General features: G+C 40.3%; 1 protein-coding gene across 2 annotated transcripts; it reads right to left on the bottom strand.

Moving 5' to 3' along the window:
* Positions 1 to 275: 275 nt before the first annotated feature.
* STMND1 (stathmin domain containing 1) lies at positions 276 to 25,974 on the bottom strand. Of its 2 annotated transcripts, none has more exons than XM_070584113.1 (5): positions 25,724 to 25,974; positions 15,753 to 15,933; positions 11,407 to 11,558; positions 4,799 to 4,951; positions 276 to 4,131 (listed from the first exon to the last, which is right to left on the bottom strand). In XM_070584113.1, the coding sequence occupies exons 1-5, from the start codon at positions 25,802 to 25,804 to the stop codon at positions 3,847 to 3,849; spliced, it is 852 nt and encodes a 283-aa protein (XP_070440214.1). In that variant the 5' UTR covers positions 25,805 to 25,974; the 3' UTR covers positions 276 to 3,846. The 2 variants fall into 2 exon arrangements, with proteins under 2 accessions (XP_070440214.1, XP_070440213.1); XM_070584112.1 differs by having other exon boundaries at positions 4,820 to 4,951; positions 25,724 to 25,945.

Genomic DNA, 25,974 nt, shown 5'->3' with positions numbered 1-25,974 from the left:
ACATGGAAAGATACTGTATTGTTGAGTGAATAAAGCAAGTTATAAAACAGCCTATATAGTGTGAGTCCATTTTTGTGAGGAAAAAGTATTAAAGTATGTATAGCATTTTCTAGCACTTATCTTAGTGGGAGGGAAAAACGTTGAGTCCCAGGTAATTTTTGCATATGTTTTTCAGTGTTTCCTGTTACATATTACTTATGTAATTAAAAAAAAATAACAAAGAGGCAGCTATTGTTTTTAAAAAGCAAATACAAGTGACACAGAGAGACCATAACTGTTGTCTCCCATAGTTTATTTTAAAATAATGCCCTTTATTGACCTGCCCGAGACGTAAATTCTACCGTCTTACAAGAAGGCACTATGTACACAGGTTATATGGGCACCAAAGTGATCTATCCACTGACACGCCGTAGCATTGCACATCTTTAGAATGCAGTATTTACCATATAATTACTCCTTTAAATACCAGCTATTTACTGATAATGGAATAACAAACACAGAAATAAGCACAGTCAGAAATTACTGGTAGTCGCTATAGCAACACTCTGATAAATTCTATTTTTGTCCCCCGATACAAAATTACTTTTACTGACATAAGAATCTTACGTGTATTACTTTAAATATATGTGAAATATTTAAAAATACACCTTTTAAATAGCATTTTAAGTATAAGTTATCCATAATGTTTTTCCCCCCAAAAAACTAGACAATTTACTAGATGTCAAAGTATCTTTAGACAGAGAAAGGTCATCTTTCACAAGAAATGTGTACAGACATTTTTAAGTTGACCCCAGTTAAAATGATTATAGAGATGTTTACTTAATCTTGTCTTCCTGGTTCATAACTTCCTGAAGGTTGTGATTTGATTTTAGTTCAAATACCCTGGTGGTTGTTCAAAACTTTTATGTTTTAAGAATGGAAAAACCAATTATATTATTTCAATACATAAAATTAACATGATCCCAGAGGCTCTATTTTAGAAATCTCAATCTTTCTTTTCCATTACTCTTCAGTATAAACTATCCTAAAAAAAAAAAAAAGGAAAGATGATCATGGAAAAAAGTCGCATTTATATTTGAAGTTAAAAAAAAAAAAGTGTTGCAGGGAACGGGTCAACACTGGAGGCAGAGCAGGTTCAAACCCATGCTCTATCGCGGGTGAAGCTGGCAGCTCTGAGAAGGTGGGATGTGCCTGGAGTCTCTGAGCCTCCGTTTCCTCATCCCTAAACCCTTAGATAGTTTTGTGAGCAGTAATCTAGAGTTTTGGAGCAGTTCCGGGTATCTAGGTGGGCCACATTTTCATCTTTTCTCTTCTCATCCTGCGAAAGTGGATGGTCTCACTAAGAAAATACACAGCTACAACCACAGAAACTGATTGGGTTGGTGGTTACCAGAGGGGCAGCGGGGAGGGAGGAGGGCGACAGGGGTGATTGGGCACATGTGTGTGGTGATGGATGGCAATTAGTCTTTGGGTGGTGAACATGCTGTAATCTACACAGAAATCAAAATATAATGATGTACACCTGAAATTTATATAATGTTATAAACCAGTGTTACCGCAATAAAAAATAAAAAGAAAGAAAATACACAGCTTGTCATTTAGAGGGCGTTAGTCCTTGGCATGTTTAACTCTATATATGCAGAGAGGTTTTCAAGCCAGGGTATCAATGATAATGTTCACATCTATACTGTATATATTCTAACTCTACAGACATGTCATCTAAGCCGCCATAAACAGCATAGGCAAGAGCATAAGATTTCAAGAGAAAAGATTATTTGGGTATTTAGCAAATTTGAGGATTTAACTTACAAGATACTATAAATTTGCATTGAATGTATTTTTAGCTACTTAAATTTTATTTGTCGAGATCTGAATGACACCCCAATCCCTTCCTAAATGTCCTAGTACAATCATTTTAGCTACTCGAATATTTTATAAGATTGGCACGTGCTACCACGAGCTTATCCTCACAGGGACAGATGAAAACAGCATGCTGCTCACATGGGATTTTACAGAAATAATATTCTATAAATATTAGAGTGTATTCTAGTTTACACAGTACTTTTAAACGCATTATTTCATTTGGTACAACTGCGTGAAGGTCGCTGTCCCAAATTGACATATAAGGTAATGCAGACACAGAGAGCCTGCAGGACTTTCTAGGTCACGCTATAAGCAGTAGACTCTGACTCTTACAGGTTTGGGTTCTGGAATGAGTTTTGAAAAAGTCCCCCTCCACCACCACCACGGTACCTCACTGGTTGCAGGAGTCCTCAGTCCTACAGGCTATAGGAACACAAGCCGCCATTTGCAACATCCTGAAGGGGATGTGTAAACAGGAGGTGCCGAGTGGTCCGCAACTCAAATCATCACCACTCCCAGCCACTGGTTCCCAGGAAAACAAACCATCTCCTGGGGCTGTCCTCCTACTTCTGGAAGATGTACGAGTATATTGATACATCCATGAAAGAAATAGTTACACAGCACTTATTATGAGCCATTCACTTTCCAAGGTACTTTGACTGAGGTACACCCATGCTCACGACAGACCCGTCCTCTGACCTGTCAGAACTGAAATATCTAGTGGTGAAAACGGAAATGTTTCAGGCAATTCCTACAGAAGGGGGTAAGCACAAAGATGAGCAGCAGTGCAGGGCCAAAAGGCAACTATGAGAGAGGAGCACCAGCCCAGACCAGGAGGCTTGGAGGAAGTAGTGTCTGAGTGCAGACATAAACAACAAGAAGGCATTAGTCAAGTAAAGTCAGGAAAAGGGGAGAGAGGAAGGAGGGAAGAGCATGTGCAAAGACCCAGAGGCTAGGAAAAGTGTGCCAAGTTTGAGGAACTGGAAGCTCAGCATGAGTGAATTGTGAAAGCTGAGATCCTTTCCAGTCACAAAAAGGAGTCCGGACTTTATCTTGACCATAAGTTGGGGCCAAGAAAGAGTTTTAAGCAGAAGACTGACTGTTGTATAAATATGGAGAAGATTATTGTAAGTTGAAAGATGGTAGAATGGTCTAAACTAGATAGCGACAGGGGAAAAGTATGAAAATGGATACAAGAGATCCTTAGAATGTAGGCTTATAGGACTTGATAGTTGATTGGATGTGGGTGGTGAGGGAGAGAGAAGAAGCAAAGTATAATTCCACCAAGAGGAGGGCCAGCAAACTCCTCAATTAGTGCCCGCAGGGAAGGCAGGCGCTTCTGTTAAGGCTTCCTCTCAGCTTCCCCACTCCCCCGCACCTCCTCCCACCCCGAGCCCCAACAGAAGCTTTTCTCTTTTCATATGAAGAAAACTCCATATTTTACTTAATTCTGTGAATTGGATATTGCTTCCTTAACCTATATATATAATATATAATTCAACCAGCTTCCAGATATTGCTTTGATCCTTCACAATACAAAGAGAATAATTAAAAAAAACCATACAGCATAAGAAGCAAACAGATCATTAAAATACTTAATACAAATCCATACATTTTTGTCTTAAAGCACCCTCAGAGGGTGGACATAGGGAAGAGGCAGGAACGAAAAAGAAGGATTTCATTTGGCACAAACACATTAATGTAAGCTGGAAGGACTCACAAATTATAGACATCTTCACAATATTTGAAGCCACACTCGAGGAGAATGCCAACTATATAATAGCGAAACCAGACACATCTTCCCTTTTTTAGCTAGCACAGCCATTTAATTTACTCAACTAACCTCCCACCCATGGAGCTCACACAATCAATCCTAAACTCAGTGGGGTGAGCTCAGGCAGTCAAAGAAAAACATGAGACACACTACAAATGTCACAACTGGGGAGAATGGATGCCTGTTCACGAAACTCATAAGATAGCTCATTAGAATATGTCATCCGCTTGGTTGTAGGACATGTCTGACTCCACGACCCCAATACCTTCATAATCGTAGTTTCTATCACTTGAGGTTGCATCACTCTTACTCTTCTTCCTCTTCAGTGGCTTTCCTTCTTGCAGGTCAGATGGTTCAAACACAGCAGAACTCCCAGGGGTAAGCAGTTTGGTAAATGGAACCTTGGCCCTACCCAATTCAGCTGAAGCTGAATGACTGGCTGGGGGCAAAAGTCGGTCACTCCGTAGCCTTTTCCTTAATTCTTCTTCTTTAGTCTGAAAAGCAGTATTAAAGAATGAAAAAGAGCCCAAATAACATTTCCAACTTCTCACTAAGATTGCCTGTCATTAACATGTATGGCTTCTCTATTTCCTTATTCGGTCACAACAAACACAGGTTGAGGAATGACTGTTGAAGAAGACAGACACTCTCCCCGCCCTCATGGAGTTTATACTCTAGTCCTTGCTCTCTGAAGGGCCAAGCAGAGGGATGGAAACGAAGGCTGTCAGATCAAAGCTGCCGAGGCTGGTTCCTGGGAGAACGGTTGACACAGGGTTATGGGGACCACGTGTGCAAATGCTGCGGTTCTTGTCTGATGCTCTGCTCAGCCTCCTCTCAACTCCCATCCTCCACCCCACACCTCCTCCCACCCCGAGCCCCAACTGAAGCTTTTCTTTTTTCATATAAAGAAAACTCCATGCTTTACTGAATTCTGAGAATTGGGTATTGCTTCCTTAGGCTATATGGATGAAACTAATTCAGCCAACTTCAAGATATTGTTTCATTTCTTCACCACACAAAGAGAATTTTAAAAAATTAAACATACAGCATAAGAAGCATACAGATCATTAAAATATTTAATACAAATCCATGCAATTTGTCTAAAAGCTGCTGATAGGAAAAGCTGACTCCTTGTGAGTTCCTTTCAGATGGCAGACATGCCTCGTGCGAGAGCTCCGGTACCTTCCTGCACTCCTCCACCGCTGGCATCTTCTCTTCCATGTCCTTCACTGGGAAATCTTTTACTTCCTTTCTGATCTCGAGTTTTTCCAGCCTGGCTGGGGGCTTTCTCAGCGACTTCTCAGTTGCGTTCACCTGGAGGAGGACACTTTTTAAAATGGAGAAACAAACATATTCCCTGGCAGAGGAGAAAGGGGAGAGGCAGAATAAACACAGTTTAAAGTGTAAACCCTAAAAGTCTAAACTTTCCAGGGGCAAGTTTAAAAAACAACAATGCGCAGGATGGCCCTGTGACCCAGAGTGGTTGGGTTGGCGCGCTCTGCTGCGGCGACCCAGTGTTTCGTCAGTTCGAATCCTGGGTGCGGACATGGCACCACTCATCTGGCCATGCTGAGGCGGCATCCCACATGCCACAACTAGAAGGACCCACAACTAAGAATATACAACTGTGTACCGGGGGGCTTTGGGGAGAAAAAGGAAAAAAATAAAATCTTTAAAAAAAAACAAAACAAAAACAACAAAAAACCCCCAACAATGCGAAAGCTGGTAATGACAGAACTAATTCCTGAAGATCTATTTCCTAGTAACAACAGAATTAATTCCTAAAGAAAAAAACCTATTAGATGTCTAGAAAAAAAAAACAAGCTATTACCAAAAAAACACAAAAGAATGCAACAATGTCCTGAAACCGCAAGAAGACTCATGAGAAGGAAAAAAACCTTGAGAACAAATACAAGAGGGAAAAAGGTGGCGAATGAGCGACAAATTTGTAGTTCAAGGTAAAGAGTTAAACCCAACGATTTTATAATATTCCACAAGCTACAGATGACTTTCATTTGAGATCGCCATTAGTTTTTAGTACTTTTGGTCTCGTGGAAGAAAGAATTAACAATTACTCACGCAGCAACTCTGTGCTGGGCTTTGCAAATGTTTTCATGACAGCAGAAAAAACCCACACTGTTTCATATAATTGCCTACCCTTTACACAGTTCAAAGCAGTATTAACGGCTTTCTGATTATAATTTCTAATTATAGAAAAAGTAAAATTGTTGCAAAGGGTTTATAAAGAAAGTTTTAATTTGCATGTCTTTCTTTTTAAAAATTAGGGTTTTTTTGGTAATATACATTGGCTGTGAAAAATTTAAATGATATATAAATAATCTCCTAATGATCTGTTTAACCACCTGGCCCTTAGTCTCACTCAGCATGAACCATTTTCAAGAGTTTGGTGAGTGTCTTTCCAGAATTCTCTATGCACATATATTTCTATACATATATATGTGCAGTACATCTATGATGTTCAACCAAACATAAATGGGATTATACTGCATATACTGCTCTGTAATTTGCTTGCTTCACTTAATTTAATATGGACATCTTTCTAGGGCAGTGTATATAGATTTATTACAACTGGGGAAGGTCTTAACCAGCTTCAAGGCTTCATTATCAAATGAACTGAATATTGTTCTAGAAAATTTCTCCAAAGACTTTTAAAGACAGAGGAGCTATTGAGATCCATTGTGATGTCTAAAAGACTGTCTCTTCATACTACAGTACTGCAGGTACTGAGAGTATAAATCAAACGAAGCAACGCAGTTTAGCACAGCGCAAAAAGGCACCAGAGCTAGTCTCCGCCAGACCCGGGTTTGAATCCTGGCTCAGCCACGGTGTGGCTCTGCGTGAGTTCTTAAACTCTGGAGGCCTTGTTTTCCTTATATGTAACATAGGTTTAACAATACTTCTTTCACAGCATTGTTTAAAGAAAAAGAGAGGATGTACATACATAGCAGCCACTCAGCACATGGTAATTACTTTTCATTCAGTGAAAGCAGTGACTTTATTCAGTGACAGCACACAGAATTATAACCAACATACGCTATTTGTCATGAAGGGGAGAGATGAGAGTCAGATCTCGAGGCCAGCAGGCGGGTGGCTTCCACCCTGGGTCTACCACTAATATCACCATGTGACCTGAGACAAGGCCCCTCTTCACTGCGGAGGCAGTTTCCTCAAATGTAAAAGTAGTGAGGGGACTGAGGACTGCTAAGGTTCCTTCCCGCTTTAAGGTCTAATTCTTAAAAAGTCTTTGAAAGGGAAAACATTTATTGAAGTTTTGGCTCAGTTAGAGCCATCAGACAGTGTTACGCGGCAAGAAGTTGTTCACTACATGAAAACTGTGGGATGTTTGTCAAAGCAACTTCCCCCTCCCCCATCACTGCATTATTTTTATGACAATTGGCTCTCGGGTTTCCTGCTGGCCCAAGCCATCTGCTGAAAAGAGGGACATACTTGCTATGGTGGCTCAATTAGAGATACTGTGAAATTAGAATGAAAAGCGTTTTTTAGGGAAGTTCACTCATAGAGGGCTAAAAGAAAACGAAATGGTAATTCAAGATCCAGTAAAGAAAGGCTCAGTTAGGCTTTCACAAAGAACTCTGAACCCTGGCTAAAATGATGAGATCAGCAGTTCTGAGAGAACTTGGGATTTCCGGTTTGGGTGGACTCTTCCTCTGGCTTCATCTCAAAGCAATGCCTATGACATGATGAACTTTCTCCCCCTTGCGGAAGTTAATCCTACCTGTGTAGCCCTCATCCTTTCTTGAGTCTGACATTTTAAGGAAAAGCATTGAAAGATCTGAGGAAAGACATGGTATTGTTTACCACTGGATTTTATGAAGTCAGGATTTACCAACTGCTGCCACTTAAAAATGGTAACAATGATCACATTATACTTAGAGAGGTGCTACCCATAGAAACTCAAAAAAGAAAAAAACATCAACTTTAAGACCTATAGAAGTTACTAGTTCAATTATATTCTTTAAGAACACCATCAAAGCACTGCCATGCCCAAAGATGCTGTGATAAGATTTGGGTCCTGTTTCTAGCCAACCCAACTTGCATACATTACTTCTTGCATCCACTGCATATTCCTCAGAGCTTTTCCTAATTAACTATTGACCAACAGATGAACCTACCTTGGCTATGCTCCCTTACCAGAGTCTTGCATAGAATAGGCCAAAGCTTCTCACAAGACATGTGCCATTCCTGCTCTGTCACTGTTAGACCTCCTGGGGAAGGTCACTCTGGGTGTTAACTGGCATTATTTAATCTTTCCAGTCAACTTCCTCCTCCTTAAACAACTCCCCATGAGGTTCAACAAATAATGTTAGAGACTCTGATGCAATGCGAATAAACTCCTTAACTACGCTAAAGGTTACCAAGTACAGAAGTCACCTGGAGAAGGGAATAAACTTTGACCAGAGACAGGAGGAGTCAATAGAGAATTCAGAGTCTTATGTAGGGAGACCCAGACACACTAAGAGGCAGGGAGAAATGAGTTTGGGATAAAAGACACCTAAAGTGGGTAATACTTATGTGGATAAATGAGAGACAATCACATCTCCCTAAAGAGATCTATACCAATCCATACACATATTTACATGTGTACATAAAACCAACGCACGCTTATAATACAGCCACTTAAGTCTCATTAGAATGTTTTAAAATACACTGAAAAACTCACTTAGTCTGATATTTAGCTTCTTAATATTATATTTCTTACATATCATTATAATTCTTTCTGAGTGAGCATAACATCTATGTTATGAACAGTATGAATATGCTTCAAAGCAGGTTATCCTGAGGGCACTACAGAATTGCTGTAGTACTGGCCAACAAGCAAATGATGAATGTCAAGAAAAAAGATGAAGGGAGGCCCTATGGTGGACACAGACACCGCCATGGACCTTTAGGGAGAGTAGCTCACAGGAGAGTCCCCTGATTCAGAAGATGAATGAAAGACCTCCACTTTTCAGCATCCTTTATTATATTTCACTCTAAAAGATAACTGAATTAAAGATAACAGCCTGGTTAAGAAGGAGACAGATCTGCGTCTAAAATTCTCTTGTATTTAAGCATACTATTGGTCTACATAAGAAGTCTTGTTTTAAAGTGTTCTCACATTTATTATTCTATTTTTCCCGAAAATATTTTATTCAAAAGACTTTTTTGTACGAATGAAGAAATAGCATTTACATGCCTGATTGAATTCATCACACTGTAATAACTGCTGACACTAACATTCCTTTTTTGACCATCCCTTTTTTATTTCCCTTGACTCTCTGGTTTGTTTTTTAGCCAATTTTATCATCTGGGTTTTTTTCTAAAAAAAATATTATTAAGTATTAATAGTTTAAAGTATTAACTATCTAATAATATTTCCATTGTTCATATGGTTCCCCTTTCAGTCCTTCAATATTCATTCTCAACTTTTCACATTGGCCTCGTAACCTTTCCCAAAATATGCAAGACATCTGGTGTCTGACACACTTATGTTCTCCATCTGAATCGAAGACTCTACCTGTGTCACTAAGAATTATATCTCCTTCATTTCCATATGCTTCCTGGGTGTAATCTTAGTCTTATACCTGAAAATGTTAGATTTTCGAGAATATTTTAGAATTCTCTTTCACAATGAAGGGGATTTCTATTTCAAAGCATTAACCCTTTTTGAGGGCTTTGCGTACATGTTTGTTGAAACTTCAGGGCGTGGTTCTCAGCCTGGGCTGCCCACTGGAATCACTCGGGAGCTTTCAAAAGCACTATAGCCGGGGCCCACCCCCAGCCACTGGTGCCAGGTGGGCCTGGGCACTGGGATTTTTGAAACCTTCCTAGGTGATTCAAATGTGCAGCAGGTTAAGGACCGCTGCACCAAGCAATGAAACACACAGCTGTGTGGTACTGCTCCAGCCTGTTGCAAGTCTGGCTGATGTTAGGACATCTTGGCCCAATTCCAAAGCAATAAGAAAAAGGGAAAAGAAGAGAACTGTGTTATTCTTCCCTACCTCTGCAGTCCTGTCACATTTAAATCCTTTTGAGAACACTCCAACTATGCTCCTGACAACCATTTCATTTCTATATAATATGAACAGTCTTCATCTTTGGTTCACTTAATGATGTTATTGAAAGCCAAGCCCATAGTTTTCATTTTTTTAATAGATATGTTTCTTTCATGATGTAGCTTATGTTAGTTAACCTTGCCTGTGCCCTTGCAAGGTCTGAGTCTGAACCCGCTCATCTCCGGTGTTTGAATCACTGAGAAATGTTTTAATGCTATTCCCATTGGTGTTAGCATCACGGTTCTATAGCATTTCCCTTAAGGAGGCATCGTTTAGCTACTGAGTGTTTCCACGGTCTTTTCTGGAGGAGATTGCTCTCCTGTCTTTTTCTTTTGACACATCTTTTTTTTCTGACCCCTAGAGACTCACCTACAGCCAGGAAAAAATCTCTCTTCTCCTTTCCCTTATTAAAGACTCATCCTTCTTCCCGTGCTTTCAAATAACATAAGCTACTCCAAAATGCCTTGTATCCTGACAGCATTGTACAGTTGTAAATTGTCATTATATTGGCATTATCTTTTCCATTATATAATCCACCTTTACCTTCCCTTTTCTCCCACACCTTCTTATTATTGGCAGCCTGATAATATCATTCATAAGGTTTAGCAATCTCCTCTCTTTTCCCCAAATACTTTCTGCAGGACTTATTTTCTTTCTTCAAAAGAAAATGCCACTTTGGCTTTTATTCATGAGTTCTCAGGATTTCCTACACACAGAGAAGGAAATTACTTTTATTCAACAGTAAGTGACCGGGTTTAGGTGGCAAACTTGATTTTAATAACGAATCATTTTATTCCCCATTGACCGTTTTCTCTGCAACATAAGGTTCCACTGAGGAGCCTTTGATGTAATTTCTGGTCTCTATTTCCACCATTTCTGTTTCTTTATTTTCTTTTCAAATCATTTTTCCTTAAGCTTCTTTTGTTTCCTATCTCTTCTTTTCATCTTCTTTCTTCTCTCTATCCTTTAGGACTACTGGTGCTTCCTGGGAGCGCTGGTTTAAAAAACAAACAAACAAGAAAACAAAACAAAACAACGACAAAAAACCCACTATCCTTTTCACAGGTTTACACAGAACTGACTGAAAAATTAGGAACTCAAGACTTTGGCCACAACCATTTAAAATCAGAATAAAAATACTGCTCACACTAAAGAGAAACAATGAGAGATTAGCCAAGATAAATCAACAAAGAAAAATAAGAGTATAACAATTTCTATTATTGCATTCATTTCCTCATGTTTGACCATAGGGTGTGAATATAAATGTATAAGCTTATTGGTTTCAGCTTTGGCATTTAGGCCTATTTTCTTATTGAAGAAGTCAGAGTTTAGTTTTAGACTCACAATGCCCAGTACATAGGCAATGCTTAATAAAAATTGCTGAAAGAACGAAGGCATGTTATTCAATGGGACTTACTGTGTTTCATATTTAGGAAAACCCAAGATACGTTTTATTGGGTTCATTAATTGTTAATGATTAGGGCAAATCATTAATGATTAGGGCAATTCCTGAATCCATAGAGAAGGATGGTGTGTAGAGGGGTGAGGGAATTTATGGGAGAAAAAACTGGCTTACATAAATGCTATAATCTGTATTGTGACTCTAAAATGTGCCTGCTGGAAACAACAACTCATGCTCACATTCTATTGCTATTTTTAGCTATAAGATAATGTTAATTACAAATTACTTGCCATGACATCATAGGATTCTCTGTTTCTAAACACTCTGCTGTGGCTTTGTATTATTCCTTGAACAATTAATTCCTCCAGGATGTCTGACGACTTTTGTCGCTCTCCACTCTCTAGGGGTTGGGGTCTGTGGATTAATCCATTGGTCACTAGGTCTTCCAAAGGAAAGGAGAAAAGAAAGCAAAATTTAAGCATGAAGATTTTATCCATCAAATGCTGAATGGATGCTTATAAATTATGCTAGTTAATTAAATCTTAGTTTCAACGCTCTTACCTAAATATCCATGTCTATTATAAATCTTCAAATCCTTTGAAGTTTAAAGTCTTAATGTTCTTACAGAGGGTACACATTACACAGCAACATAATATACTGTTTACTTAGCAGGTCTCATATTAACATAACAAAAAGTCTTTCATGTGCTTCTGTTCTACTTTTTTTGTTGTAACAACACTTATACGCTTGGGTATGACTACACGGCTTCCCTGCACTAATTACGAAGCTAAACCACCGCTAAGAATGAGATACCCTTTTGGTGACTCTGATGAGTTGCAGTTTGGTTTCTATGCTTTGTATACAAAAGATAAACAGCGTGATGTTGCCAAGAGACTTCTCATTCTGCAACCTTGAGTTCACAATTACGCCACCTGCTAAATCTCCATAAGTAAAAGTAAGAGTTTTTGAAAAGAGTCTTTGAACAAAATCAGAACTAGAGTCCACTGAGAGCACCTACATTTTTATTAGTGATTCTAAAAATGAGCACCGAAACAGTTTATGGGTTTATGATAAACAGTCTATTACAAGCTGCACTAATGAGACACTTCTCATTACACATCACCCAATTATATAAATAAGCAAAGAAGCAGTTGTTTTTACCTCTTCACATTATAAAATAAAGGTGCAATATGGAGTCCTCAGAAATGAGCTGTCTTTTATTTTGTAACATTAAGGAAGTCCTGATAGTAACCAAATCCATGCCATTTAGAGGATGGGGGCTTTCTGGGAAAATGTCTAACCGCACTGGTTAACAAGACAGTTGTCATGAATTTGTAGAGAGAAGACAGATAACACACACACACACACACACACACACACACCGACCAGAAGTCTCTCACTTCAGGATATTGCCCCTCCTCTTATGAGATTTCTCTAACTGACCACTGCAAGTGCCTCCAACAAGTTCCCTACCATTTCATTATCTTTCTAGTACTGTTTCTTCTACCCATGGACATGTGTGAAACAGAGCTAAAACTCCTTTGAAAGCACTCTATGCAGATTTTGGTACAGAGTCATAAAACATGTCTTCCAGGTAAAATAGAAACTTGAAACAACAGAGAAAAATTGAATACAGATGTTAAAGGTGACTCCTCTTCAGGGGAATTAGAATAAGTTTTTGTTAGAAGGTGGGCTTCTCTGGAGGGTCAAAATAATAACAATTTCTATTTATTGAGCACTTAAGTACCTGGTACTATCTTAAGTACTTTATATACTTTATAACATGTAGTTCAAACATAAACTGTCTGAGAAAGATATCATTACCCCTATTTTATAAATAAACAAACTATATGAGAGAGGCTAATTAACTTGCTCAAGGTAACACGGTTAGGAAGTGAATTAACTAGGATTTGAATCTAAGTCTATTTGACCTTAGCACCTATGTTCATCACCACCTCACTGTCCTCCTTCCCAAATATGTCATGTAAACAGCTCCCATGGGTCATGGTCCACTTCTCTCTTTGGATGTTTCTAAAAAGAGTGTTATCGTTGACATCTGTCACTAACATAATAAAATTATTTTAACCATTTCGATCCATCTTTTTCTGAGTCCACCAAAGTATTTGGCTTGACATTTACGGTAGGTGACCTATGCAGAAATCCCTGGACTATATCAGTCATTTCAACTAATTTTGACGATTTATTGGGACATTGAAGACTATTGGATGAATGTTTAAAAATAACATTGTAGTTCTTTCTGATTATAAAAGTAATACATGGTTATCATGGTAAACTTGGAAAATATAAAAAAGAGTAAAAAAGAAAATAAAAATATCCATATTCTTACCATTCAGAGATTACTATTGCTAATATATAAAATTTTTTTTATAAATTTGACATCATACTGGACACACAGTTTTGTTTCCTATGTAGTGAGTATTTATATTAGCATTTTCTCATACCACTAGAAATTTTTCATAAGCAAAAATGTAAAAAGTGAAGTCATGTAAGAAAACATGGGTGAATTCGTCTTTAACCCTGATGTACAGAAAGGCTTTCTAACTATGAACCAAAATCCAGATTCAATAAAAGAAAATATTGATCAATTTTACTACATTAAAAAAATCTTTTGCAAGGCAAAAAAACCCCCCACAATATAAGTCAAACATAGAAATCACATCCCTCCTGATTTGTTGTACTAAGCAGGATACAATATCATTTTTGGCATTCTTGCTAGAAATGCACAACCTGAACCTAATCATGAGGAAACATCACACAAACCCGAATTGAGGAACATTCTACAAAATAAATGGCCTATATCTCCAAATATATCAAGGTTATAAAAGACAAAGAAAAGCCAAGGGATTGTTCCAGATTAAAGGAGACTAAAGCCACATGACAACTAAATTAAACATGTGATTCTGGATTAGATCTTGAAGCAGAAATTAATTTATAAAGGATATTTGCGGGACAATTGACTAAATTGGAATGTGGTCTGTAGAGGGATAATAGTACTCCATCAGTGGTAATTTCCTGATTTTGCTCCTTGTAGGGTGGGGGATTTTGCAGACTGTCCTTGTTTTTAGGAAATACATACTGATGTATTGAGGAGTAAAGTATCATTATGTCTGTGACTCACTCTCAGAAAAAACACACTGGGGAGAGGGAGAGAGGGGAGGGAGGGAGGAAGGGAAAGGGAGAACGATGGTGCCAATGTGGTACAATGTTAACATTTGAGGAATCTGGGTGAAAGAATATAGGCATTCTTGGTTTTTTGCAACTTTTCTTATCTGAAACTATTCAAAATAAGGTTTTGTTTTTTTTTAAAGAAATACTTGGAAAATGTTAATGTGAAGCTTGAAATGTTTAGCAGATATACTCTGTAGATGTGAGAAGCAGGGATGCAGAAAGGAGGAAGCTAAGGCCTGGGAGATAGAGGAGAAACCAGGCAGAGAACAAGCACACAGCTCGGGCACTAGTTCTTAATCCTTCCGTGGTAAGATCTTTTCTGAAAACTAATTTACACCACATTTTGAAAACATCTGATTTGGTAGTTCACTCCCTCCCAAGCTGCTCTCTCTCAGCTCAACCCTGCTTACCTGTGGCCCCCCTCACACTGCTGTCCCGCAGGCAGGACTGACTGTCCCAGGGCACAGACACAGGTCCCTGCCACCTGACAATCTGTAGACTGTTGACACCATGGATACCGAGCATTCGTGTTGCAGTCTTGGAGGGATTCTCATCAACAGAATTATCAGCGAGGAAAAATACCTGTGCTGGCCCAACACAGAGAGACGGAGGGGCCATCCCTGCACTGTGTCCCCTACCTCCGACCTCATTCTCAGAGGTCACGTCTACACCAGATCAGAAGCACAAGACCAGGGTGAATGTGAAGTTTGTGATAACTTGAGGGTGCCGCACAAGTCCACAAAAAGGAATCTCACCTATTAACTCACCTACTTTCCAATTCTAACTTGTACCAGGGCAGAGACTGCAGGGGTGAGGGGTGAAACGAAAGCCTTCCCTCCAAATAAACCGTGTTCTTGCCCTCGAAGTCTGTTAAGTTCAATGGTTTCAACGGTGGATGGAATATAAATAAGAGCTCTTAAGTTAACCTCGGGTAACTCAAGTAAAGTGAAAACATGCACAGGAAAAACCAGAACTACTTTCCGAAGAGCACACCAGGCCATTACTACTTCTTTCACGTTTTTGAAAGATTCTTTGATTGTGTTTTTGCTGATACTTCGGAGGGAGAGAGACAGGGGAAATAGTTTGATGTAGGTTTTATTTATTTTTTTCAAACACAGAACTCGCCCTTGGAAAGATGTTAACATAGGAGAGGTTGAAAGGAATGTTCCAAGGGCCCGTTCCCAACCACTGATAAGGGCTCTTAGTTTAAAAAAAAAAAAAGAGACGGTTTTAATTACTTCATTGACAAGAAGATTAATGGTTAGTATTATTTACTCACACAGCAAAGGCCTAAGGCTGAATCCTAACGTCTTAGAGATAGGCATCTTGCCATTTGGAGCCCTGCCCGGCCTACAAAGCTGTGAGAAAATGGTCCCCAGACACAAATTATAGAACGTATTCAGGGAAACAGTATTTTATGGAGAGCAACATGAATGGGGATTGTTACCTGAATTTACTCTTCTGTTTCTTTCACTAGGAGACAGAGAACTTTCTAGAATGGTTCCGGGTAAGCTTCCCAACTGGGCCTGTTTTTCCAGGCCTTTAGGGCTGCCCACAGTTTCCTTGGGCAGCGCAGCTTCAATTTGGGGTCTGCCATCCTCCCCGGAATGAGCCACAGCGACATCAGCCTGTGAAAAGGGAATGGCTTTGTGAGACAAGGTTTCTTAGAAAATGAAAACAGCGTCGCAGGGTCTGCTTTGTGAATATTTTAGCCAACTAGTACCTGTGGCAGGCTGAATAGTACACAGCAACCTGTCAGTGTTAGCTTATGTGGCCAAGGGGACTTCACAGATGTGATTAAATTAAGGACCCTTGAGATGGCAAGATTATACTGGACTAGCGAGGTGGGCTCGAAATGTAATCACAGGTGTCCTTATATGTGGGGGGCAGGGGGAGATTTGACTATAGAAAAGGAGAAGGTGACGTGATGTGAGAAGCAGAGACACATCTGAAGATGCTACAGTACTAGCAGTGAAGATGGAAGCGAGTACCAGCACATGAAGAGAAAGGCCGCCAGCCCAGAAATGTAAGGAATGCAGCTCTAGAAGCTGGACAAAGTGAGGAAGAGAACTCTCTCCTCAGAGCTTCTGAAAGGAGCCAGGCCTGCCAACACCTTGACTTTAGTCCCAGTGGAGCTGATTTTGGACTTCTGACTTCCAAGCTGTGAGAGAATAAAGCTGTGTTGTTATAAGCCACTAAATTTATGTTAATTTGTGATAGCGGCAATAGAAAATTAATATAGTATCTAATATGAACCCACCAGGTATAAGCTTTACGGTGAGCACTCTGGAGGATACCAAGACGAACAAGTTTAATCGTCAAATGTGAAAAGTAAAGATACTGCAATGTAAAAAGCTTTTTTGAATGAAACTACCTTTATTGTTTTTGCTGATTAAGAAAGTAATACAGACTCATAAAAATAATTAACCAAAACAGAAGGAAGTTACGGTGATCAGCTTTATGTGTCAACTGAGATAGGCTATCATAGCCAGCTATTCCATCAAACACTAATCTAGGTTTTGCTGTGAAGGTATTTGGTAGATGTGGTGAACATCTACAATCAGTTGACTTGAAGTAAAGGAAATTATCCTTGATAATCTGGGTGGGCCTCATCCAATCAGTTGAAGGCTTTAGGAGACCTGAGATGTCCCTGAGGAAGAAGGAATACTGTCTGTGGACTGCAGCTCTGGCTCAAGCCTACTCTTTCTGACCATCTACTCTGTTGTATGGATTTTGGGCTTGCCTAGCCAGCCCCCGTAATTACATAAGCCAATTCTTTGTAATACATCTATCTATCTACCTCTCTATCTATCTGTCTAGCCAGCCAGCCATCATACTGCCTCTGTTCCTTTGGTAGAACCTGAATGATACAGAAATACAGTAGAAAATCAGAAGTACCTTTCCCTAGACAAAAGCACTATTAACATGTTACTATGTCACTACCCAGATGTGTTTGCTCATATAAATATAAGCTTTAAAAATAAATTGGAATTGGCCAATCAGCACATTAAAAGATGTTCAATATCATTAGTCATTAGGGAGATGCAAATCAAAACCACCATGAGATACCAGTTCACATCCACCAGGACGACTATAACGAAAAAGACACATAATAAGAAGTGTGGGCTGGGATGTGCAGAAATTGGAACCCTAATACAGTGCCGTGGGAATGTAAAATGGTGCAGCCACTTTGGAAAAGTGTTTGAGACTTCCTGAACAAGTTAAACACAGAGTTACCATATGACCCAAAATTGCGCTCCTAGGTATATACCCAAGCAAAATGAAAACAAATATTCGCACGAAAACTTGTACACAAATGTTTGTAATTATTATTTGTCACATCAAAAAAGTGGAAACAACCCAAACGTCCATCAACTGATGAATGGATAAATAAAATGTGGTATATATCCACAAAGGAATATTATTTGGTAATAAAAATAAATGAAATACTGATACGTATTGCAACATAGATGACATTTGAAAACATTATGCTAAGTGAAAGAAGCCTGACACGAAGATCACTCTGTTTATATGAAATGTTCGGAATAAGCAAATTGATAGAAACAGAGTGTAGATTTAGTGATTGCTTAGGAAATGGGGGTTGGCTGCTAATGAGTGGTGGCTTCTTTTGGGGGGGGTAAAAATGTTCTAAATTAGATTGTGTTGATGATTGTGAGTGCATATTTTAAATGGGTGAATTGTATGATATGTGGATTATATTTCAATACAGCTGCTTAAAGAATAAAATAAATCAGGTTATACGTTAAATGATATGTTGTATTTCTGTAGCCTGTTTTTTCCATTAACAACATATCAGAGACATTTACCTATGGCAATATACGTGCGTCTACCTCATTCTCTTTAACCATGGGGAGTAGTCTTTATTTGACAATTGCATTGTAGCTTATTATGTAACTGTACCACAATTTATTTAACTAGTTCCTACTGAAGGACATCTAGGTTGTTTCTGACTTTTCTATAATGAACAGTGCTGGCATAATATTAGTCCATATACATGAGTGTGACCCCACCCAATCAATCCATGAGAATAAATTCCCAGTTGTGGACGTGCTGGCTCAAAGAATATGCACATTTTATATTAATATGTGTTTCCAGAGGACCCTCCGTAAATCGTGCACCGACTTACAATCCCACCTTCTCCTTCTCAGGATGTCTATTTCTTCATAGGACAATTCCATTGCTCGTAACAGGTCAAAATACAGTGTAAAAAGGAACTATATGTGATTTGGTAAACCACTGACTTCAAAACGCTGGTCCACGTCAAATTTTTCACAGTTCCACAGCAAAAGAAGAAAAATAAGAAAAAATGCAATGACTTTTTTACAAAACTAAATTAATTCAATTTAAAGAACTGTCATTTAGAGCCAGCCCTGATGGCCTAGTGGTTAAAGTTTGGCGTGCTCTGCTTCAGTGGCCCTGGTTTGTTTCCCGGGCGCAGAACCATACCACTCGTCTGTCAGTAGCCGTGCTGTGGCAGTGGCTCACATAGAAGAACTACAAGGACCTACGACTAGAATATACAACTATGTACTGAGGTTTTAGGGAGGAAAAAAAAAAAAGGAAGATTAGTAACAGATGTTAGCTCAGGGCAAATCTTTTAAAAAAAAGAACTGTCATTTATTTTGAGAGGAAGCATATTTTAAATACTACCATGTTCAAGAAAAGTCTTCTCATATTCCCTCTAACTACCATGTCCCCTCTCTCCCAGGGCTGGCCCTTCTTTCATTGCTGGGTTGCAACTTTCCTACTTCTTGTTCAATGGAAGCCAAGGCTTCTGGCAGATGTTATCAGCCAATCTCTTCTCCAACTAAGACACACTTGTCAGAGGAAGACTTCTCAGTGTCTCTGGAAGAGGCAAGAATATATGCATCTTCTACAGAGTACTGTCTTCTGGCTCTTCTTATATCTATTCATTTCACTTTTTTGACCCAAGGGGTGCTCTTGTTCTCCCCTGAGTCTTCAAAGGGCCTCAGGACTCCACCCTCCAACTCCCACTCTTTGCAGCACAGCCCTGTTTACTGATACAGGTTCGCATCTGGTTGAGGGTAGAAAAAGGTGTGAAAGAGGAGATGTTTGAACTGGGTCTGGATGAATGAGCTTCCAGTGAACAAGGAGCAAACGTCATTCTAGTCAGAGGACAAAGTGCACACAAAGATGGGGTATGAAACACTATTGTGTCCATGAACTTGAATTATTCCAGTGATGGAGGCAAGAAAGTGGTGGGTACTGAGGTGAAAAAAGGAAGTCTTTTGCAACAAGTAAAGGAGTTTGATTTTATTTTGAATACAACAGGAATATTTTGTAGGATTTTTCTACACAGAAGTAAAATAAAATGATCAGGTGTGTTTTTAGAAAGATCACTCTTGGGTTTGTGCAAATGGCGGAAGTTGAGGAAGGAAGGGACAAAACAGGGTGGCCAGTGACAATCATTGCAATTGTCTAAGTGAGATTTGACTAAACAGGAACTAGGACAGTGGTAGTAAAAATGGGGGAAAGAGGCTGGGCCAGAAATATCAGAAAGGTAGATAACAGAGCCCTCAGAGCTTCAGTTTAAAGGAGGGAGAGCCCTCTGGCTCTACATTATGACTCTAGAAACTAAATAGAAAACGTTCTGTTTAGGAAAACTGAATACAAAATAGGACACTGGCATGAAACTCTTAGTACTCTCACAATGACAATCATACAAATTTTAAAAATCTAAGCACATGGACCACTTTCTGGAAGCACACCAAAGGTGGAAGTCCCTCAGAGGCTAAGTAGGAATCGCAATAGCTAGATTACAGTGGCCGCCTCACCCCCATCAGAACAACAGCTAGGTTCTCATAATTCAATTAGGGATTCTGGCATGTTCGCAGGGAGACTACATAGCTCCTTCTCATCGTGCTTACATAACACGATCCCTCCAGCAAAACCAACGTCGGTTCATCGTGCTGACGGTTAATGAGTTCTGTGGCTCAGAACTACATGGGAAAATATGAAAAATCACCCACCTGAACAAACAAACAATCAAACAAACAAAAAAGCAAACAAAAACTCAATGGATCTGAAATACCAATCAGCACAAGGAGAAAGCCTGAGAGCAACGATGTGCGTTGCTCTTTTTCTCTCCGTCTGTCTGTCTTTATAGATACATTTACTCCCCATGCAGACCCTAAATAGTATAGCAGACCCGGGAAAAGAGCCCTTACATATAACATATTACGTGTTATACTATTCTATAATAATAATCATCCTATATTAGACATATCAGACATATGTCATAAATATTTTTTGTTGTGGTGGTTACATGTAACGAAGGAAAAGAGACCTGGCCTGGTGCTTACTTTTAGGGGCTCCGAGTTCAAACTGAAGGTAAAAATCACATTATGCATTCTCTCCCCTCTTCCCAAATAAAGTATTCAAAGCAGTGATAGTAAGATAGGTATTTTCACAAGTCCATTTTGTTTCACGGATCCATCATTTTTTGAACCTAGTGAAGCACTGAGTTACATGCAGGGACTCACTTTGTCATTTAACGTTTCCCACTGGAGATTCTGAAAAATCTAACTGATTTAACAACAACAACAATAAACAAAATGCCCACATTGGAACTGAGAGCGAATGTGGATATTTTCAGTCTGAAAGGTAGCTTTTCACAAAGATATTCTGTCAACTACAAGGAAGAATAGGTTTAAATACCACAACTCTGAATGATTTCCCAATTGTTTCATCAAAGCCACTAATCCAGGCCTTAGCAAGGATCTTTACCCATTCATGCTTATTTAGATACAGTCTGCCTTCAAACTCTGTGAGTGACCAACGCTTAAACTGTAGCAGATGAAATGCAATCTTTCAGCATAAAATAACATATACAGCCTTCAGTTTCCGCAGCAGAAATTTAAGGATTTTCTCTTTTGAAAACTAAGAATGTCTTTCAAATATCTTATCTATGTGGACCACATTCTGGAAATTTTAACCCAATTTCATAATCTAGACTTGAGGAATAGTCATAGTTCAAAGACCAGAGATATTTACAAATTAATTAGATCTACGCCTCTTGGGGATATGGCAAAACAGTTTTCTTGTTTTATCTGTGCATGCCGAGTTTACGTTTTCACACCTATAAAAAGTCTGTCTGCAGTGGTACTGGGGGAGGGAGCAGGCAGCTGGGTGGAAGTTTTCATTTTTTCCCTGAGATGAAGTTGTAGCAGAAGTACAGATTCAGTGTGTTTCTACATTCTGTATCAATTTGATTTTATACTTTATTGTCTTGGGGATAAAATTTTACCAATTTTAGACAGAACTGAAAAGCTGTGAATTCCAAGCTAACAGCGATGCATGGGAATTATCAGCATTGCAAAAATGGTATGACTTTTAACTATAGATAGGGTTTTGTGGGGTTTTTTTTGTGTTTTGTTTTTTGGTCTGGAGGTATTATATGTTGTGTTCCAAAGCTTTTGAGAAACAAATCTGTCAAACAGCTTGGAGGGAGTCATTTGCCAAGGCTCCCTGGAGCTGAACGCTTCTTATATCAAATTATTGGCAGATGTGTTTTATAAATATATGTCTGTAGACATATAGGAAGAATTTGTTCTTCAAAATTTGATTTTTAAATTTTACTTCTAATGAATGTAATAATAAATAGCAACCTTCCAAAAAGCACTTAGAAATATGATCTTTTAAACATCAGACTTGAAGAAGTAATTTAGGAGGCTGGCCCAGTGGTGTAGTGGTTAAGTTTGCACATTCTGCTTCGGCGGCCTGGGGTTCACTGGTTCGGATCCCGAGAGCGGACCCAGCACTGCTTATCAAGCCATGCTGTGGCAGGCGTCCCACATATAAAATAGAGGAAGATGGACACAGATGTTAGCTCAGGGCCAATCTTCCTCAAAAAAACGCAAAGAAGTAATTTAGTCCTTTTTGCTGATGATAAACAGGAATTTTCAAAGTTTAGGGAAAAACTGTGAAGGATACTTAGAGATCATTTATTCCAATCTAGTCTCTCCCCTTTTATAACAAGCAAGAAACTTTGAGTTAACCATATAGAAGAAGACCATTTCTCCAACTAAGAAAAGTTTCCCATTTTTTTCTTATTATGCATTATTTTATTACAGTGTCTTTTCTGCCACTTTAGACTAAGGCAGAAGTGAAGGGAAAGTCTGTAGGCAGATCTCAAGAAGTTTGATTTAGAATATATTAAAGTTGTGCTGCTAAGAAACATGAATGTGCCAGCAAACACGTTCATTTCGTTTTAAAGACGCTGCTGAACTGCTAAACTCTCAGCCCAGTGCATTTATGAAGGTAGCGAAAGCAGTACTGTTTGATAGTTTGAGAGTGTTTAATTAACAATCATATCTTTCCCAGATGAGATTTCCAAGGTCAAGTGCTGGGGAGGGGAAGGAGATGTATATGTGTGAGTTGACTCTATTTTCAGGTTATTTTAGTACTGAATTTCCTCCATGCTGAATGCCATTAGTTCAGTTATGCGACTAGGAGACAAGAAGACGCTGAGGAATCAGAGGAGCGGGGAGGGACGGCATGCAGACACTCAAGAAATGTTAGTTAGTACCTGGTCTGCATCAGGGACTACAGTAAGCACTGGAGATACAAAGACACAAAACAGTTCCCGTCCTCAAGAAGGTAACAGCTCAGGATGGGAGGCAAACATGGAAACAACAGAAAGTTTTGAAATACGATGGGAGAAGGGGTAAGGTCGACACTGCCAGCTTGGCGGCAGTAGCAGGGAGGAAGGAGGGCGGCAGGAAGAGCGGTCCCGAAAGATGAGAACATGCTTGCCGGTGGCTCAAGACGATGGAGAAGGAAAGGTCTGGAAGGAGAGGAAACAGCAGGTGCGAAGGCCTGGCGATAGAAACAGCATGGGATGGGGAACAACAAGTCGTTGGCTTTGACTAGAGTACGAGTGTGGGGAGAGAGGAAACTGGAGAATTTGACAGAAGTCAGCTTGGGGATGGCTAGTGAGGCGCGCTGAAGATTTAGAATTTTATCTTACATAAATAACCGTAATAATAACAATTGTAATAACTAATATTAAGCACTCATTCTATGCCAGGCATTGGCATGAGCATTTTACGTGAATGGAATTCATTGAATCCTCATGATAACTCTATAAAATAACTGTTATTATTATTACCCTCATTTTACAGATAAGGAAACTGAGACACAGAGATATTAAATAACTTGACCAAAGTTACACAACCAAGAAACAGTGAACCCAGAAATCAAATGGAGGTAGCCACACTCTTTACTGCTGGTTTGTGTGGCTACTTAATGAGTTGGAAACTTTTTTTCAGCAGAGTGACATAATCAGATTTTATCTGAGGACGATCACTCTGCAGGTCATGTGGAAGGTTGGAGTTGGAGGGGAGGCGGGGGTGGGCAGTGGAGAAAGGGTCCAGCTGGACCTGTCTAAAAATCCAAGGGCGAGGCAACGACCATTTTACCCAGAACATTCAGGAAGAAACCAGAAACCCTCCCAGCCTGGGGGAGGCTGGCCTAGAGGGACTCAGAGTACTTCACATCCAGAGAGGACTGCTTTTAGCACTTCTTCCTTCTCTAATAAGTAAAAGAATTATTTTCAGTAATAACCATGAAATGGAACAAATGATAACAGTCAGAAGAGAAACAAATAGTGAAAATTTTCTTCTATTGAAATCTTATATGTCATCATACCAGTAAAACAAATAAAAACTAAAATAAAGATTTTGTGGAAAAAAGAGTGAGGCACAATGGATAGTTTAAATCACACTAATATACTTTTTGGAAAAAGGGAGTAAAAATGTATTCATACATATTAGTCCAAAGCAACACTGAGTGATAACAAAGATGACCACATTGTTGCCAAGAAGCTCATAAATCTAGGAGGGACAGGGAGCTTTACACAGACATTGACCATGTGATAAGGGAGCATCACAGCGACAGTGTTCGGGCTCAGTACTGAAGGATGAGTAGGAAAGCATCGCAAACAGGGAACGGGGCCCAGGGAGGGCATTCTGGAAAAAGGGAAGAGTGTGTGGAAAGGTATAGATTGTGATGAAGCCTGGAAAAACCACACTGCAAGTCTTGCTTTGGCAGATCCAAGAGTCCACGAGTAAGAGGGACTGGAGAGGAGAGGATGACCTTAGAGAGACTGGAGGGACCAAATGTAAGGGGTTTTGCACACCCCTCGGAATCATTTCTTAGGGAGACAGTGGCAGTGTGGGAGGTAGATGGGTCAGGGTGGCACCAGGGGAGGCAGAAAAACCTAGTAAGAAGGAATAGGGCCCTGAACACAGACAGTGGCATTTGGGATGGACAGCAGAAAGTGTTAAGATGGGTGGGCATCTGGGCACAGGCTTTCCCCAGGGCACAGGTACTAAGCCTGGGTCTCAGCCTTTACTAGCCTCTGGTTTGCTTTTCGATGTCCTCCGAGAGCCCAGCAGCTGTGCCCCACACATAGTAGGTTCTGTAACTGACACCAAATAGTGTCTTGGACATTGCCTGCTGAGAGAAAGTGGGTGTTCTTTAGCCAGTACTTCCAAAGATGCCTTTTAGGAAGGGTGACCACAAATCCTGGTTTGCTGTGGACAGTATGGGCTTAAATTAGATGTCTGGGTAAATTTACTAATAGGGCTCCCTTTCATTTTTAAAAGTATCCTGCTTTTGATGATAATTTACATGGTAACATAATCTCTTGGTAACTCCTCTTGAAGGGAGCCTTGTGGTCTCCTAGTTCTGTTTGTGGAGTCTTGATGGTGGTGAAGATGGGAAGAAATCATGGACCTCATTTCTGCCTGGACCAATCCATCCCTCTATGCTCCACCCTGGAAAAAATTCCCCTTCATGTCTCCAGAATAATTACGGGGTGGAACCTTGAGGGAGAATGGAAAGAGTGTGGGAATGAGACTTGAAAATTAGATTCTATCTCCAGCTCTGCCCCTAAACAAAGTATGGGGCCTCAGACAAGCTGTCCACCCCTTTGGGCCTTAGAGTCCTCATGTGGGAAGCAAGAGGACTCAGCCAGACCGCTTCTAAGATCTCTTCCAGCTCTAAGTAATTCCCAAAGGGCCCACTTTCCGGAAGCCAGTAATATATGGCAGCTCCCAGGAACTCCCACCCTCTCGAGAATCAACACCAACCCCAGCTCCGCGCAGAACGCCCCGCTCATCTCATTCTTCCTGGCTCTGGCCCGGAGTGTGATCCCCTTCGCAGGCTCCTGAAACACAAAACGCTCTCAAAGCTAGTCCTACAGCAGCAGGAGTCCCGGTTCACACAGCAGTTAAACACCGGCTGAATAAATTTGCTCCCACCCCACTGCTCATCCACTAGGCGGGCTGTGAGCCCCAGGGGACCTGCTCCAGCCCACGCCGATCGCCCCCAAGGCTTTATGCCTGTTTGTCCGTTTCTGTTTGTTTGTTTTACCTTGACTCCCTCTTCCCAGCCCTTCTTGGGCGCGGGGACGCGTCTCGCCTCTTCACCAGGCTGGGAAGGTCCGCAGCCCATGCTGCGCGCCGCGCGCTCCTCCCCGGGCCCGGCTTCACTGCGCGCCCCTGCGAGCGCTCCCTGCCGCGCCCCTGCGCCGGGCGCCCGCGGTCCAGCGCCCCCGCGCCCCGCACGCCCGTGCCCTCCGGCCTCTCCCACCGCCCGCGCTGAAAGGCTCGGCAGGAGGCGCT

The sequence above is a fragment of the Equus przewalskii genome, chromosome 19, assembly GCF_037783145.1.
Source record: "Equus przewalskii isolate Varuska chromosome 19, EquPr2, whole genome shotgun sequence".
Classification (NCBI taxonomy): Eukaryota; Metazoa; Chordata; class Mammalia; order Perissodactyla; family Equidae; genus Equus; species Equus przewalskii.
Note: the sequence above shows the minus strand (reverse complement) of the source record. Positions and strands in the feature narration are given on the sequence as shown.

Bases quoted from the DNA above. Each gene is read 5' to 3' on its own strand.
- STMND1 (XM_070584113.1), bottom strand. From the start codon at position 25,804: ATGGGCTGCGGACCTTCCCAGCCTGGTGAAGAGGCGAGACGCGTCCCC. The intron at 15,934-25,723 runs GTAAAACAAACA...CCCTTTTCACAG, and splicing joins GCTGGGAAGAGGGAGTCAAG to GCTGATGTCGCTGTGGCTCA. The intron at 11,559-15,752 runs GTAACAATCCCC...TTCCTTTGGAAG, and splicing joins AAACAGAAGAGTAAATTCAG to ACCTAGTGACCAATGGATTA.